This window comes from Eptesicus fuscus, chromosome 16, assembly GCF_027574615.1.
Source record: "Eptesicus fuscus isolate TK198812 chromosome 16, DD_ASM_mEF_20220401, whole genome shotgun sequence".
NCBI lineage: Eukaryota > Metazoa > Chordata > Mammalia > Chiroptera > Vespertilionidae > Eptesicus > Eptesicus fuscus.
This window is the reverse complement of record NC_072488.1, coordinates 63612958-63628630: the sequence shown is the minus strand read 5'-3', so window position 1 is coordinate 63628630 and position 15673 is coordinate 63612958. Positions and strand designations below refer to the sequence as shown.

Sequence of the window (15673 nt, the reverse complement as noted above, 5' to 3'; positions counted from 1 at the left end):
TAAACACTCACATGAAATGAGATCCAACTCAAAATTCCTCCAAGCTTTACAGTCAAGTCTCATCTGTAGCCATGATGTTTGTCTTTCTTGGTCACTTTTTAACTGATTGCTTTTCAGTATAGTGAAAATTTATTGCATAGTAAAGTTATAAATATTGGAAAATTTGCAACCTATGATAGGGATGTTGGGGAACTATTTAATTCATCCTCAAGCCATTGACAAATAAGAATCTTGTTTTATTTTTTCAAGCTGAACTCTATCAGGATTTCTTTTTCACCAGTTACTGTGAAAGTTTGGTCTTCTTTTCAGGTGTATTCACTTGAAGTGGTCCATGTGTAATGCCAGTTACCCTCAGAATGGAAAGCTTACATGTTGTGCAGGTGGCATTTCAACAGAAAGTACAGTATTTTAAAATCTAATGGGTAATGACTTACCTTGGTGGACAAAATAGTTGCATTTCTGTCTCATAAATGTAAATTCCAGGTAGATTAAATTTCTAAACATGAAAACAAAAATTTCAGAGTATAGGAAAATAATACTTTCTTAAAAGCATAATCTTAAAAGCATGCTTTCTCAATGGGAGTGATGTTGAGCCCAAAGGGGAATAAGTTGGTTCAGAGGAAGTGAAAAAAAATCTCAGCTATTAGAAGGTTTTGGCCCTCTGAAGGGCCACCACAGTACACATCAACCGATATGCAGGATGTTTGGTATTAAATGGGGAAGGAGGCAATTAGGAAAAAAAGTCTAAAAAGGCTCCTTAATAGGGTTGATAATGAAAAAACATTTGAGGAACACTGCAATAGAGAAAAAGTGACAGATTCTACAAAAACATATGTTAAACTTTTCGATTATGAAAGACACCACAAACACAATTAAAAGGCAAGTGACAGATTGGGAGAAGAGAGTTTACAACCTATGCAATGGACAGAGGAGTATAATTTTTAACATATTCGAGTTCCTACAAATGTTAACAGGAACAAGAGAAACGTGGGCATAGGGCATGGAGTTGGTGTTTGCTTTATTTACTACAGACGCCACTCTCAGTTTGTTTGGTGTTCATTAGAGCGAATGGCCATCTGTATTTCAAAAGGAATTACACGGAGCACCTTTTGGGGGCCCCTTCAGTGTTAGACATTTTAAACTTTTGGAGGTATGTCATCACAGAGTTGAAATAAATAATGTGGCATGGAAAAATCCACTTAGTTTTTTTTCTTTGTTATATTATGCCTATTTCTAATTTCCGAATGAAGTACATTATTGACTAGCAGTTTTTGTTTTTATTTTTAAGAATATGGGAGTGCATTGTATTTGCAGTCACACCAAAATATTTTTATCCTAACAGGATGATTTTGGATATTTTATGTGTGTTTATTTAAAAGAAGTTATAGAAATTCTCGTGGTGAGATATTTAGAATAGTTACTCAAATACATTGTGTTATATCAATAGGTATTAAATAAGTAGCCAGCCTAAATATTTACATGTTAAACATGCTAAACTAAATATTAAAATTTTAAATATTAATGTTTTTGTTACTTTAAAAGTTAATTAGAATTACTAACATGTCTCATAACTGCAATTAAATACATCTATTTGGTCTCTTTCTGTGTATTTTATTTTATTTGTTTTCATCTGGCTTTTTATTAGCAACCCAGTGGGGAGAAGATGGCCGTCCATTTCATTATCTCTTTTATACTGGCAAGCAGTCATATTACTCATTAATGCATGTAAGTATATTACATTTACGATAAATAATAGAAACTATAAGCTAAGTAACTGATTATACCAGAGATTTTGCTAAGCTTCACGGTATACCTAGAATGCTTCATAATGGACAAAAATAAAACTTTTAGAGGTAAGACAGTATGTTAAAGACTTTATATTTTATTCATTTTTCTAAAGGTAAACATTATAGAATTTATAACAGAATGGTTTTTCTTTCAAATGCTTTTACTTACAAATTGAGATCCTGTTAGGAGATAGATGCTCCCTTAGCCATAGTGCGTGTACGTGCAGTACAGGTAAAACGTGAGGCAGGGCCGAGTCTGTGTGAATCTCTATGGAGTGTGGTGGGAGCTGCAAGGCACCTTGGGAGAGAGTCAGATAGTTAACTGAACTTGTTACTTAGGTACAGTTGTTGCTCTTCATAGACTTATGCAGTGTATGAGTCTAGCAAGCCTAGAAAAAAGACCCAAGAAATTATTTTATTACGTTGACTTCCACCTGCATTGGAGTATCCTGGAAGTTTCCTTTTCAGAGCCTAAGTGTGTGATAGCGAGTAAACTCAGAATTCCCCAGAATAACTGTGGGGGAGACCTGGATGCCAATATCCAGGTTTGAGCACAGAACCCATTTCATTCTTAGAACATGTCAAGTTTTACTTTATTCATTGTATGACTTTTTAGAGTATTTATTGGGTCCCGTCCTCCCCTCCCCCCATTCCCCCGCATCGATTTCAGGTTGCTTGAATCCCATGCACACATTTCCTCTATAAACCCAAAGGACAAAATCCTCACTTGTCAGGTACATTTATTTCTTGGGGGAGAAAAAAAGAAAACCTTATTTTCGTTTTTGTTGACCTTGGGCAAATGAGCTTCTTGCCCTGGCAGAAATGAAATGAATGATAAATGTAGAGTGTATCTTTGCTGAGTAATGGAGCTGAGGCGCAGGCGTTCCGCTGAGGTTGTCTCTGCACAGCCCGAGGCTGCCCGAGGACCCCTGCTGTTCATTTAAATAGGTATGTCAAATCTGCCTGCCGACGCCGCTGGTTTGATCTGTGGTAATATTTGTGAAGGTTCCATATGGACGTAAGCCCCCTGCAGTGCTAAGAAATAATGTACAGCGCTTCATGGTGCCGACGCACATTTCCTCCGGAAAGGGATCAGTGCTGCGCTTTAGCTGTCGGAGGGGATGATGGAGCTGACGCGCCAGGCCTGTCAGCTTGTTACACGGATGGGTTGCACGCAGCGAAGCTGTGGAAAATCTGTGCCTTTTAACTTTTCTACTTAATCACGGCTGTAGCATTGCCTTTAGACTGTATGCTACATTAATTCCCTTCCTGCCTTCTGCCTTTCATCCCAAGTTTCACGGGAGAAAGTAAAGCATGCAGGTCTTGTGCAGGCGCCTTATCAAACAGCTGTCAACCCACAAGCCATTTGCATTTGTTCTGGCTGAAACTGCGCAACCCAAGGGCAAGATGTTTTGTTGCATTCCATCATAATGAAGAAATTACACATTGTAAGAGAGGCCTAACTTTATTTTTAGTTTGTTTATGTCTTTTAAAAAGGTATTGCTCAAGAAACTGGTTAGTTTCTCAGTGGATAAAATATTAGCATACTCTGACTGAAAAGTCAAATTATATCTGATTAATAAATATTCTTTCTTTTTGAGTATTCTGGCTCCTGTTACACACAGGAGAGTTCTTTGGCCTTTATATTTCAGTTAAATTCTGTGATTTAATTTAGGTCAGTTTGTTTTCTTGGGTGTTTGGACTTCCCAAACTGTATGGGGTTTAGCCTTTGTTTTATTGCTGATCAGAACAGTTCACAGATAGGAATTACAGACCTTTGAGGTTAACTTAAGCATTTTAATTTTAATTCCGATAATCATAAAACCTTGTATTTTCAACAGTGTGTCTTATGGAATTTTAAAGTACTTATATGTGTGGGAGAAAGGATAAATGTTTTCCTAAATGTATGCCCATCACTTTAGCATAGTGTGTGGCACTTGTTATTAATTACAGCTCTAGGCGCACCAGCCTCGTTCCCAAGATCACGCAGACCGGCAGCGTCTCAGATTCGGTTTGCTGCCTTAAATAGCATGTGACTCAGTGCGTGCTGGTGGGCTTACAGCAGTGGTTTTGTAGTGAAGTCAAGTATTGCACATACAGTAAAACAATGAAAATGGAAACGGATTCATGTGTTTGCTCTAGCCTTTGTTCTGCCTTCTCTTGGTGGTGGGGCTGCTGTTCCATTCTCTGTGTTATGAGTCCACTCCTGCCCTCCCGCTGCAGCAAGGGGATAGGCCCCAGAGACTGTGGGGCGTTAAGTACTTGGAAATGAATGATTGTTGTTTCCATTTCTTTTTGTTGATACAATTCTTTCCATGTGACGGTGTAAAAGACACTGAGCCAAATCAGTTTTCCCAATTGAAGCGTGGCAGTCATCGGCCAAGCTTTCTGACACAAAGACTCGGGCCCAGAGCATGTGTGTGCAGTTCTGCCAGGAGACCCTTCTGGTGCCATTTAGCCATTCTGTCCTCTGTGCCAGTCCTCCTTTTAGTATTTGGTCACTGCTAGCATGTTAAGCCTATATATTACATTATAGTCCTGATACAGCTTACAGTTAACGATATACAATCCTTTGGTGAGCACTGTCCAATTGGCCTATAATGGACCATCTAATTTTTGTGGAGAAGCAGGGAGATTTTTGAGGGAGGATAAAGATGAAAAGGAAGAAGCAATTTATTGTTCCGTTGAAATGAAGTCTAGGGAAGAATAAAGTGAAGGAAATTTTGCTGATCCCTAGGGTCTCCAACTGTGTGTTACATTCTGAAGGTTCGTTAGCAGGTGAGTTAGAACTGCATTTTCCTATGGACAGTGATACACTGCTTCACATTCCTGGGACAGTTGCTAACATGCCACTTACAGCGAATATGATGTCCATGTGTGGTGAAAAAAAAGTATAAAACCGTGCTAGCAGCTGAGTCCTTAAGCAATAAAGGCGTTTACGTAAGGAGAAGCAGGAGACGTCAAGAGCCTCACAAAGGGTGGGGAGAACTGAAAAGGGAGCTCAGCCTGGATGCACCGCTCGTCTGTCCTTTTCACCCAAATGGATGGCTCTCCGTTTCCCTAACAGCCACTTACCCAGTAGAACTTGTATACTTTTTAGACACGACTTAAGAGTTTCCATTTAGGGTTTCAGGAGCAGAAGGAAGAACTAGAGGAAGAATAAGACGTTTCCCAGAACAGCTGAGCAGCAGTGGAAAGGAAAGGGAAGACTTGTTAAAGAGGAATGTCTGTGCAATGAAGAAAATGTTGGGCCATTGAACAGCTGAGTTGTGAGTGGCGGGGGTCTGGGTGAGGGACCGGTAAGGGACAGGCCAGAGAACGTGCTCTTTGGGTGCACCCGCCTGCCAGGGGTACCCCGTGTCCGCAGCAGTTGGAGCCTGTCCCAGCCGGGCCGAGCCAGTGGTGACAGGGAGTGGGCTGCACTCCTGAGCAAGGCGGCCACCTGCGTAGTCAGGGTTGAGTTTGACCTCAGGTCCTTTGATTTTTAGAAAAATGTTAATTCAGATTGACTCATTTTATTAATACATACATTTCTGAAATTTTTAAAATTCACTCACAAAAAATGAGTTGGAAATTATCTAAAACTCATTATAGGGGGTGATAATTTCACTCTGAGTGGGAACCCGTTTGTAAAATATGGCCCCATGTTTATAATGCTGCTTTCCCAACGTGTTTTCTGAGGCACACAGGTTATAAAATAGAAAGGGTCTCTGAAATGAAGTCAGTGTGGAAGACGCAGACTGAGAAACTAATAAGAAGGCACTTCTTAGTGTGAACAGCTCTGTGAAGTCCTTCAGTGAGGAAACGTGTGCCACTAACCCACCGCTGCTGCAGCGTGCGGGATCCCGGAGCCCTTTCTGCCCAGAACACCTTTTACAAACCCGGGAACTGGTGCTTGGGAAGGGCTGGAAAGCGTATTGAAACACCAAGCTGTCAAGTACAGTAAGAGTTTATTGAAATTTTACATGAGCTCTCCTCCCCAGTCTTTAAGATAAGATTAGTCAGCTCTAAAAACTGCAGTGGGAATAATAATCTTATAGAAATCTGATTGATAGTTTAGGGCAAGTTTTACAGTAAACAATGGAGTATTTTCAAAGTATTTTTATAAATTGAAGGAATCACATGGTCACAGATGAAATTTTTACTCCAATAAAAGTATAAAATTAGGGAATACGTAGATCATTATATACTTAAACTACTCTGCTGAGTTTTAAAAAAAATCTGAAACAAAACCAAGTAATTCCGATAACTTACACATAAGCAAGACTTGTTGCCTTTTGAAAGAAGGCTTCTTTAGAAATCCTCCAGTTTGTTTTAAGCGACTGGAGTGGCCTCCTGTGGTCGTGTGCAGGCGAGCGGAGAGCAGCCAGGAGCGGCGTGGGGCTCCTCGGCGAAGACTCCAGGCTCCAGTAAGCCCTCGCTTCTTCACCTCTTTGTGACCTTGCGGCAAATATTGAAAGCTCTTGATGTCCTGCTTTTATCTGTCAAAATGGAATTGAAACAGTGAGCCTTTTCACAGTGAGCTATTGTGAAATACCTACACCATGTAAAGGGCTTGGTTCTAGAAAGCTACAGAGGTATGCTGTCATTGCCGTGCGCTGTTTTAAGACTTTCTCGACAGCAGGAGTCAGTTCTTGAATTAACTCAGCAATAGAAACTGCTGTTCCGGAAGTATCTTTAATATGCATAGAATAATTACCATTTTATATCTTGCATGTACTAAATGTAACAATTAAAACATTTTAAAAGCTGGTTCAACTTATTGCCTCTGTGGTTTTAATCAGATTACTCTTATAATGGTATAATTGTTATTATAATACGTGGTGGAGCCTTACTTTGAATAGTAAAAGTATATGGTATGAGAGTTACAAGCTTTTTTATGTAATTACTCCTGGGTGAGCTTTCCCAAAGGACTTTCCTGTATGCCATGTATGAGTCTATTTCCCCTTTCATGTTGACTAGCACTGTATGATGTGTAAACTACATAGCATATTGTTTTCACAGAGTGATATGATAGCAAGAATAGAATTGCATCACTTGGAACTTGAGATAAATAGCAGAAACCATGATAAATGAATTATATTTATATTTATTTCATTTGATTTTGTATATGTCAGTAGCCATAAAATTGAGAAGAATGTTATTTAGGAAATTGATTTTCTGTTATAAAAAACACACAAATACATAATTTTAACTGTGTTACTTTTTGTGTCAAGTATCTAAGATGATAATTATTAGTATGTTACTGTAAATAAGTATATCAAAATTCAGTTGACTTTTCCTATACCATTCTCCCAAGAAATGTTATTTGTTTACCCTTCCTAAATTTGGAATTTCTACATGATTAATACAACCAAAACAGGTTTTAGAAGACTAAAATCAGCTTTTTTTAGACCAAAAATCATACTGCTCAGGAGGGTTTAGTTGAAGCACTTCTTTCTGAACCTGAGCATCTGGTATGTTCAAATTAGGCACCTTCTAAATTTGACTCATGCATTATGGAAATCTGATGGCACAAGGGTAGATAGGCTCACTTTGATTTTATGAAATATTAATCATAACTGTGATTAATGATTCAGCATTTCACATCTGGGTTATTCCTGTCATATTTTAAAATGATACTATTAAATACAGTATATAAACTTAGTGTCATACTAATTCTCTAGTGTCCCTTAAAAATTAAGTGAAAATTTAACAGTATACCGAAAGCTACCAGTGATAATCTGTGATGTTGACAGTTCCTGGCATATTTTATACCCTCAAGAATTTTTTATGTAAATTAGTACACATCTCTTCAGGGAGTTGAAGCTATAGAGTTTACTTTCCGGAGAACTGTTGTTTCTAACCAAGATAGAATTTCAAGAATGGTTGTGTTATGTAGAAGAAAAAGAAAATAGAAATGGTGCACCAGGAAGATGGCTTCTCCGTTATTAGGCTCCCGGATGTCACACGTCACCACTGCTGCCGCTTCATGCCCATTCGCATAGGTCAGGCGCTGTGCTAGCTAGTTTACATAGATTTTCCTGTTTGAAGAAATGCAGTGAGTGTTATGTAACTTGGCAGATTACAGCCCTCAGAGTGTGAACATTTGTCATAAGTGAACAGAATTTACCGTGCTTGACATTTGACATGAACTTTGTTATTTTCTCATATTTTTCTGATTATTTTACTTGCACTATTTATAAATTATTATGGAGCCAAGTGGAACACTGGATGGTAATGGCGTAGTGAAAGACAACAGTAAGGAAAAATATGGAATTAAAGTAAAATTTGCTCAAAAGTCACCTGAAAATGATAATGAATTTAGCAGCCCAAACTTTGACTTGAAACTTTCCTGTGAAGCAGGTCAGTTATTTTTATTTTTGTTGCCTTGGTTATTCCAGGAAATTAAACAGACCCTCACAAGAAGGGGAGAGTATCTTATTAGTGTTGTTGGTGTTCTCTTGGATTTATATTTCCTTAACTAGATCGAAACACACAACATCTGTGACTTACCCTTTCAGAATCTTTTTTCTTTTTTTATTAATCCTCACTCGAATATATTTTTCCATTGATTTTTTAGAGAGAGTGGGAGGGAGGGGGAGAGAGAGAGACATATCGATTGGTTGCCTCCCGCACGTGTCCTGACCCGGGCCGTGGATTGAGCTTGCAACCAAGGTACATGCTCTTGACTGGAATCGAACCCCAGACCCTTCCGTTCACTGGCTGACGACGCTCTGTCCACTGAGCTAAACCGTTTAGGGCTGCACTCAGAATCTTAACTAGCACCATCCTTTTACCAGTGTCCCCAAACATGGCATCTGGCTGAGGTCTGGTGCCCGGTGTGATGCTGTTTGTACTGTGTCTGTCCACTTCTGACACGTGGGGGCGGGTCTTTCCCTTTTATTTTACCTGTTCAGGGCACTTGAGAATTGCTTTCTCAAAACAAGTGCATAGAATTTTTTCTGATACACTATTCAGTTAGGGTCACACAACCCACTGTTTGATCCTTTAGAACTGAGTCAGAAGTTCCCTAACCACAGTCAAATGAGGCTTACCAATTCATGGGAGGCAGTTGTGAAATTTTAAGTTGACTAGCAGGAGCATGTTTTATCTGAGATGCTTCATGTTAGGTTTTGCTTTCTTTAGTGTGGACAGATGGTTCACATACGTTTTGCTGCTGCTACAGCTGATGGATTTGTACTTTGGCTGTAGTTGTAGAGATAGTTATCCTTAATAGGACACCAGAAGCAGATTAACTTACTTTGTCCTCCTGCTGTCGAATGGAACCAGGCTCTCGACAGGTCTAGTGTACAGATCCAAGTGTGACTGCACATCTCCTGGGGGCATCATTAAACAGATCGCTGGCCTGGCCAAGGTTCCTTTTCAGAAAGTCTGGTGAGGGGCCTGCGAAGTTACCTTTCTTCCTCTTTCCTTCCTTCCTTCCTTCCTTCCTTCCTTCCTTCCTTCCTTCCTTCCTTCCTTCCTTCCTTCCTTCCTTTTCTCTCTCTCTCTCTCTCTCTCTCTCTCTCTCTCTCTCTCTTTCTTTCTTTCTTTTTTTTTTTTTGGGGGGGGTGGTAATTCTCACCTGAGGATATTTTCCCATTGATTTTTAGGGAGAGTGGAATAGAGGGAAAGACAGAGAGAAACACATGGATTGGTTGCCTCCTGTATGAGCCCCCACCAGGGTCCAGGCCGTGGAGGAACCTGCAACCAAGGTGCATGCCTCTGACCGGAATCAAACCCAGGACCCTTTGGTCTGTAGGCCAACGCTCTAACCACTGAGCAAACCAGCTAGGGTGAGAAGTTACATTCCTAACCATTCTTAGTCTTGGATGCTACTCTTGCCCTGACCTTTACAATTCCTGAACTAGTAGGTGTTTCACTTTGGAATACTCATGTCCACCGTTAGAATCTGCAGCTCAGCCCATGTCATAGCTTCAGACTGCTGCTTCTCTTCTTCCTGCTGCTTTTGTCTCTCATGAACTGTCAGTTCTGCTCGTCCTGCTGAAAACAGAAAGGCGCTCTGCTGAGTCTCCCCAGCCGTAAGAAATGGACTTGTACATCCTTATCATGGAAAGTCTCGGCCCACAGAGTTAGCCTCGGCTTCTCTCACCTATATTTGTGAAACTCAAAGCTCTGTGTTTACATTCCTCTTTTTTTAAATTCTTTATCGTTGAAAATGTTACATATGTCCCCTTTCCCCCTACATTCTTTTATCTTTTCTTTTCTTTTTTTTTTTAACATTTTTGTCCCGCATGAGAGAAATGGACTCCTGAAAATAGGTTCCTGAATGAATAGTAAAATGTAAGCAGTGGTAAATACAAAGACAGTGGCAAAGGGATACTTCTTTTTAGAACAGATTAGCAGCATTGTGATATAACATGGCAGTCTAATCACAGTTCATAAGAAATTGCCCCTCACATTGGAAATGATTAGTTAAGACTGTCTGCGATCTGGGTGAGCATCTCTATCAGCAACAAGCTGTCTTCCGACATTCGCTAATGACCTTGGAAGGTGTCATGAATAGCGAGGGGGAAAACGTCACTCATATCATGTCTAACTCATTCTTTGAAAATGCCTCTTTGTTCGTTAGGTATTAGTAAAGTAGGTTATGTGTAATTATAGATGAATACTCACATATTGGATATGAGTCCAAATAAGTTTGCTCAAACAAAAAAATTGGGAAACAATTACATTCTTTTGTTTGTTGTAAACTCATTTCCTGGAAAATGTATTTTGTTGATAAACCTGTATTGCCAAGTTCTAAAAAAATGGCAAATTTTCCCCTATTTGTATTATAGTTTAACAAGTGCCATACATTTGCAGACTTTGTTGGAAAGTAAATTAATAAAAGAAAACAGATAATGAAAAATATAATAGAATACTATTTTTAAGATACAAACTATATAGTGAGGACTTAAATATTATATAAATATTACATGAGATAAGCACTTCAGCTATAAATGCCATAACTTACTGGTTAATTCTCTTAACTTTAAAGTACATACTGCTATATAAATTAAGATTTTTTTTCTAAGGAAATTTTTGTTCCTGTTTGTGGGACTCTAAGGAAAATAGTTTGTGGTTTCGTTTTGTTTTTACCAATCTCACTGGAGTTGTGTCTTACAGTTACTTAAAAATTAGTTATTTAAAAATTAGTTAATATATGCATTATACTAAATTCTCATTGAAATTACTCTCCCATTCTTGAGTTTGAGTGAGAAATAGTATTCTTACAAAGCATTTTCAGTGTCACTTGCTATGCAGCTAGATTATTTGAGAAGGTCACTTTTGAAGTAAGGGGTGCTCAGGGAAAATGTAAAGTAAAAGTAATAATGTACCATCTCCCTTATTTTAGCATGTGTATTTTATTTGCCACAGGACACATATGGAAAGATACTCGATATAGAAAAACATAAAAATCAGTTGCAAGCCAAAGGTCTGTTTTCAGAAAAAAATAAAACCACGTAAGTTCTTTTCTTCTATTAAAATATATAAAAAATTTGAACTAACATGCCACTTATCATTGGTGTTTTTAAAGCATACCTTAAGCCTAAAAATTGGTTCAGTATTTCAGCATTAATTATTAAAGTTAGAGGTCAAAATAATAGATGATTTTTTTTTGTTTGAGAGCAAGTAAGCATTAAGATTATATTTTTATGTTACTTCTTTCCATATTTATATACTAAATGGTATTTAATAACTATATTTGAGTATGGCAGCCTCAGAATTTTTGTGTATATAGCTACACATTTAACTTTTACATGCTTTAAATTTTTTTTAGTATTTTAGGGTTTGTGCTTCCATTTAGCAAACAGTGATAGATTAGATCCATCATGCTGAGCAACCAGTTTTAAATTTCAGCCTGGTTATTGACATTCTTATGTAAAAGACACAAGTCTTTGAGCATCTCTTGTTGAGGCTGTAAATACCATGCCTGGCCCTTCATTTGGATGTGTTCCTACTTCAGCCCATTGGCAGATCCACGGTCACTCAAAGCATCTCCTGTGAAGTAAATTACGGAAAACAAGTGAACTTTTAATTTTTAAGAAATCTGATGGCTTTAATTATCAAATTAATTCCACAGTGGCATGTTAATTCTTCAAACAAAACATTCGCTAGATTGAGTATCTTTCCTAGAGTAGATTGAGGGAAGTGAAAAATTATATCTGAAAATTAGTTTACTTGGATGAAATTTTATGGCTATATAGTACAAAAATTTGTTTCCCAATCAAGAATTGCTACTACATGTGGGATCCTTTGTGGTATAACCCTAATTGCATGGTTAATTTAAAAGAGAATCTATGTGATATTTTAACAGAGACCTGATTGGCAGCAGATGGCTGATTAAGGAGGAACTAGAAGAAATGTTGGTGGAAAAACTGTCAGATCAAGATGTGAGTAATTACTCTGTAAAAAATCAATGGAAAAATATCCTCGGATGAGGATTAACAAAAAAAAAAAGAGTGAGTAATTAATCATTTTAGTTTAAGGGGACCTGTGCCCTAACAATGCAGACAGTGTTGTATTTAGAATCCTAATAGTGATGCTCCTCAGAGGTAGTTGTTCCTAAGACGGTTTCCCTTTGATAACGTATTTATAGTGGATTTCTGCCACGGGTCAGGACTTGCCTGTGGTCAGGAAGGTGACGTGCCTGGTCTCCAGACCCTCCTTGTGTAGGTGCCCTCATGCCCTCTGCTTGTCATTCTAGGGAAGCTTGGTCTGTTGATGCCAGTTTTGTCTCAGTAAAGCAGGCAGCTCATTTTATAAGCTCATGGTAAGTGTAGGGCGTTATTACAGGTCAAGTAGAAAAGTAGGAAGCCCATGGTGACCTTCATACAACTTCCTGCTTTTTGGCTTACCTACGTGCAGTATCTCGAGGCCACTGCTTTTCATTCTGGATCTGGAGAACTCCTGTGACAGAATCACTTGGAATGCTGCTTACAAAATGCAGCCCTCATATTCAGACGTAGCTCGGGATTTCTAGGGGAGTCACTGGAATCAATATTTTAACAAGCTTCCAGGTGAATGCTATATCCTATTGCTTTTGACTCCTACTTTAGGTCTCAGATTGTTTACAAAATGTCCTAATATATGCCAGTATCATCAGAGGAAATTTGATGATATTTTTACATATTTTTCTGTTCTAAATTTAGATTATTTTTGGAAGATTTCAGTGTAGATTAATTTCAAAATGGTTCCAAGAGTGTTTTTTCTTCCCTGGCAGTGGCTAACAGTGGTAGTGCCTTGCCACCAAGTAGGTTTTAAGTCATGTACTGACATTGCCCTTTTTCTCATTGAATATATTGGATAAATTAACAAATTGGCATGTTGCTTAACCAAGGTGTCAGGCATTCGGTGAGTGAGTGGTAGGTCTGGAGTTAATTTCCAGCATCCTGACTGCCACGTCGGTGTTGTTGAACTCGGATCTCACTGGAAAAATCTCCCTTTGCTTCTCCATGGAACACAGCACTTCGTGGTTTCCCGTTTGTGGTTGCTTTGATTTTCATACTACAGGGTTGTGTTTTTCATTTTGAAAACATCGCAAAGACTTTATACAGGTGTGCATAGATGTGTATGTACGTGTGTCTTCTATCCTTTTGGGGAGTGGCTCTCAGCTGAAGTCTGGTATCAAGATGAAGGAGGCAGGAACAGTCAGTGACTTCCTAAACCTCTTAGTTCATGAGCACGACTGTATCATCCCTGCAGTTACCCCTTGGTAGGTTCACCAGTAGTCACACTGTGTGCAGTGGAATTGAGAGAATCGCTGAGGACAAAGGCCATCGGCCTGAGGATGGAGGGAAGGATGGAGCTTTATCAGGCCAGCATCACTGGTGGCTGAGTTCTTCACCCACTTGGAAAATGGCCTTCCTCCCTGTGACGTCACAGGGGCAGTGATGGAAGCAGTCCTTTTGCTCTGACCGCTGAGAGTCTTCCATATTTCCAGTTACCAATGGCAGATTTCCACACCGAAGGCAGTGGTGACAGACGAGTGTGACGTTCAGGTTGGCAGAAACATCAATAAGATTGTCAGAATTGGTTTCATACTGCACATGCCTGAGGACCTCAAGTATTAGTTGTTTCCTTCTGCAAAAACACTTTAGAATGATTATTCTGACTTCTAATTTTAAGGGGTTAATACCAAGTTGTTTACTTTCTAATCACATGTTCAAGAACTATTAAAAAAAATGCACAGAGTAGCAAGGATAATTTATTTCAAGAGGTTGCCCTTTAAGTCAAGTATCTCTTGAATTTTTAAATAGCTTGATTGTTCGGTTTTAAAGGAAATCATAAACATTAAAGTAACACAGCTTGAACAGCTAAAGATATATTTGCCAAGTGTATTATGAAATATAATTTAAGAGTACATTTTCTCAAAATCAAACTCTTCCCATTTTACTACACATAACTTACTGGAAATTATTTATGAAGCTCCTCTAAATACGGTTCTAATAAGAAGTAGAAATTACTCTTGAAGATCATCTAAATATTTTTTTGAAAATGAATTTAAATCTCAATTTCACGTCATCAAAATATGGAGAAGTCGACTTCTTTGAATGACACATCTCTTTGTTTCTCAAAGAAATGAGTGAGCCCTGAAGATCCACAGGCAAGTGCTGCGTCTGCACGCTGCGTTAAAAGCAGCGTGAGGCGCACAAGTGTCATCTTGTCAAAGCCATCATGAAAGCAACACTGGAAAGATCGAGTCTATCAAAATAGAAAAAATTTAGCAAATGCAATTACACTTGCATCTTCTAATGAGTTTCCATTGTGTGCAGTACGCGCAGTTCGTGCAGCTGATGGAAAGGTTACTGCAGTGCGGAGCTGCCGCAGAAGAATTTGTGCAGAGCTTCCGCAGGAGTGTCACTGTGCAATCAAAGAAGCAGCCGATTGAGCCCGTGCAGCATGACGCGCAGGGAATGGCCTTCAGCACCAGCGAAGGTAATGGCATTCCACGGAGAGGAGTGAGCTCCATGACCGCCATGAAACTGCAGTGGTTTTTACTTGCTGTTGCTCTGGGATTCATTCCATTGGTTTGTTTATTTTTGCTATTGCTACCTTGGAATTCCTCATTTTTAAGATTCTATTGACGTTTTAAAAAGCAAGACCTTAAAATGTCCTAAGAAAAAATGTGGACACATTCCTACACAATCGTATTAACCCTTTTTATTTTCCCATATTTATGTTAAATCTTTTTATTTTTACACTTTCAACTGGTAGAAACACTAAAACATTTATAATAAAGGTTTCTTATATAAAATGAAAGTGCCCATGAATCTGCATATCAGAAGCTAAAACTATGAGACGGGAGAACTTTAGGCCCTCACTCACCTTTTCCTTGTAGGTGTGCAGACATTTGACATGGTGTAACTTTTAAAAATTAATGTACTAGCCTGGCTGGGATGACTCAGTGGTTGAGCATCGATCTGTGAACCAAGAGGTCACAGGTCGATTTCTGGTCAGGGCACATGACCAGGTTGCCAGCTCATTTCCTAGTGGGGTGTGCAGGAGGCAGCCAGTCAGTGATTCTCTCTCATCATTGATGTTTTTCTATCTCCCTCTCCCTTCCTCTCTGAAATCAATAAAAATATATTTTAAAAAAATTAATGTATTAAATTATATACCTGCAACTCTTACAAATTTAACATCTTGCCTTGTCATTACTTTCATTTCTATCAATTATATGTTATACTTTTCAAATATTTGAAAAATTATATGATTAAATATATTCTTATTGAATATAAAAGAACACTGTAAATGGTTGACTTTTTAAAGTAATATAAATAAATATGAATTACTTTGTTTCTTGTGAAAACTAACTTAAAATCATTGTAGTGTTTTTCAAATGGAATTGAAGAACAAAATTACCTCATAATAAGCTCTATTACATTGATTATGGTGTA

The 15673-nt window shown here is 38.5% G+C and overlaps 1 protein-coding gene across 1 annotated transcript in view; it reads left to right on the top strand.

Annotated features, from left to right (window-relative positions):
* Nucleotides 1-15673, top strand: part of MRPS9 (mitochondrial ribosomal protein S9) — a 72853-nt gene that overhangs the window by 47744 nt on the left and 9436 nt on the right. The window contains exons 5-8 of the mRNA XM_008153410.3: nt 1646-1725; nt 11151-11236; nt 12091-12166; nt 14549-14711. Coding sequence (XP_008151632.1) covers nt 1646-1725; nt 11151-11236; nt 12091-12166; nt 14549-14711 — 405 coding nt within the window. The remainder of the gene's footprint in view (nt 1-1645; nt 1726-11150; nt 11237-12090; nt 12167-14548; nt 14712-15673) is intronic.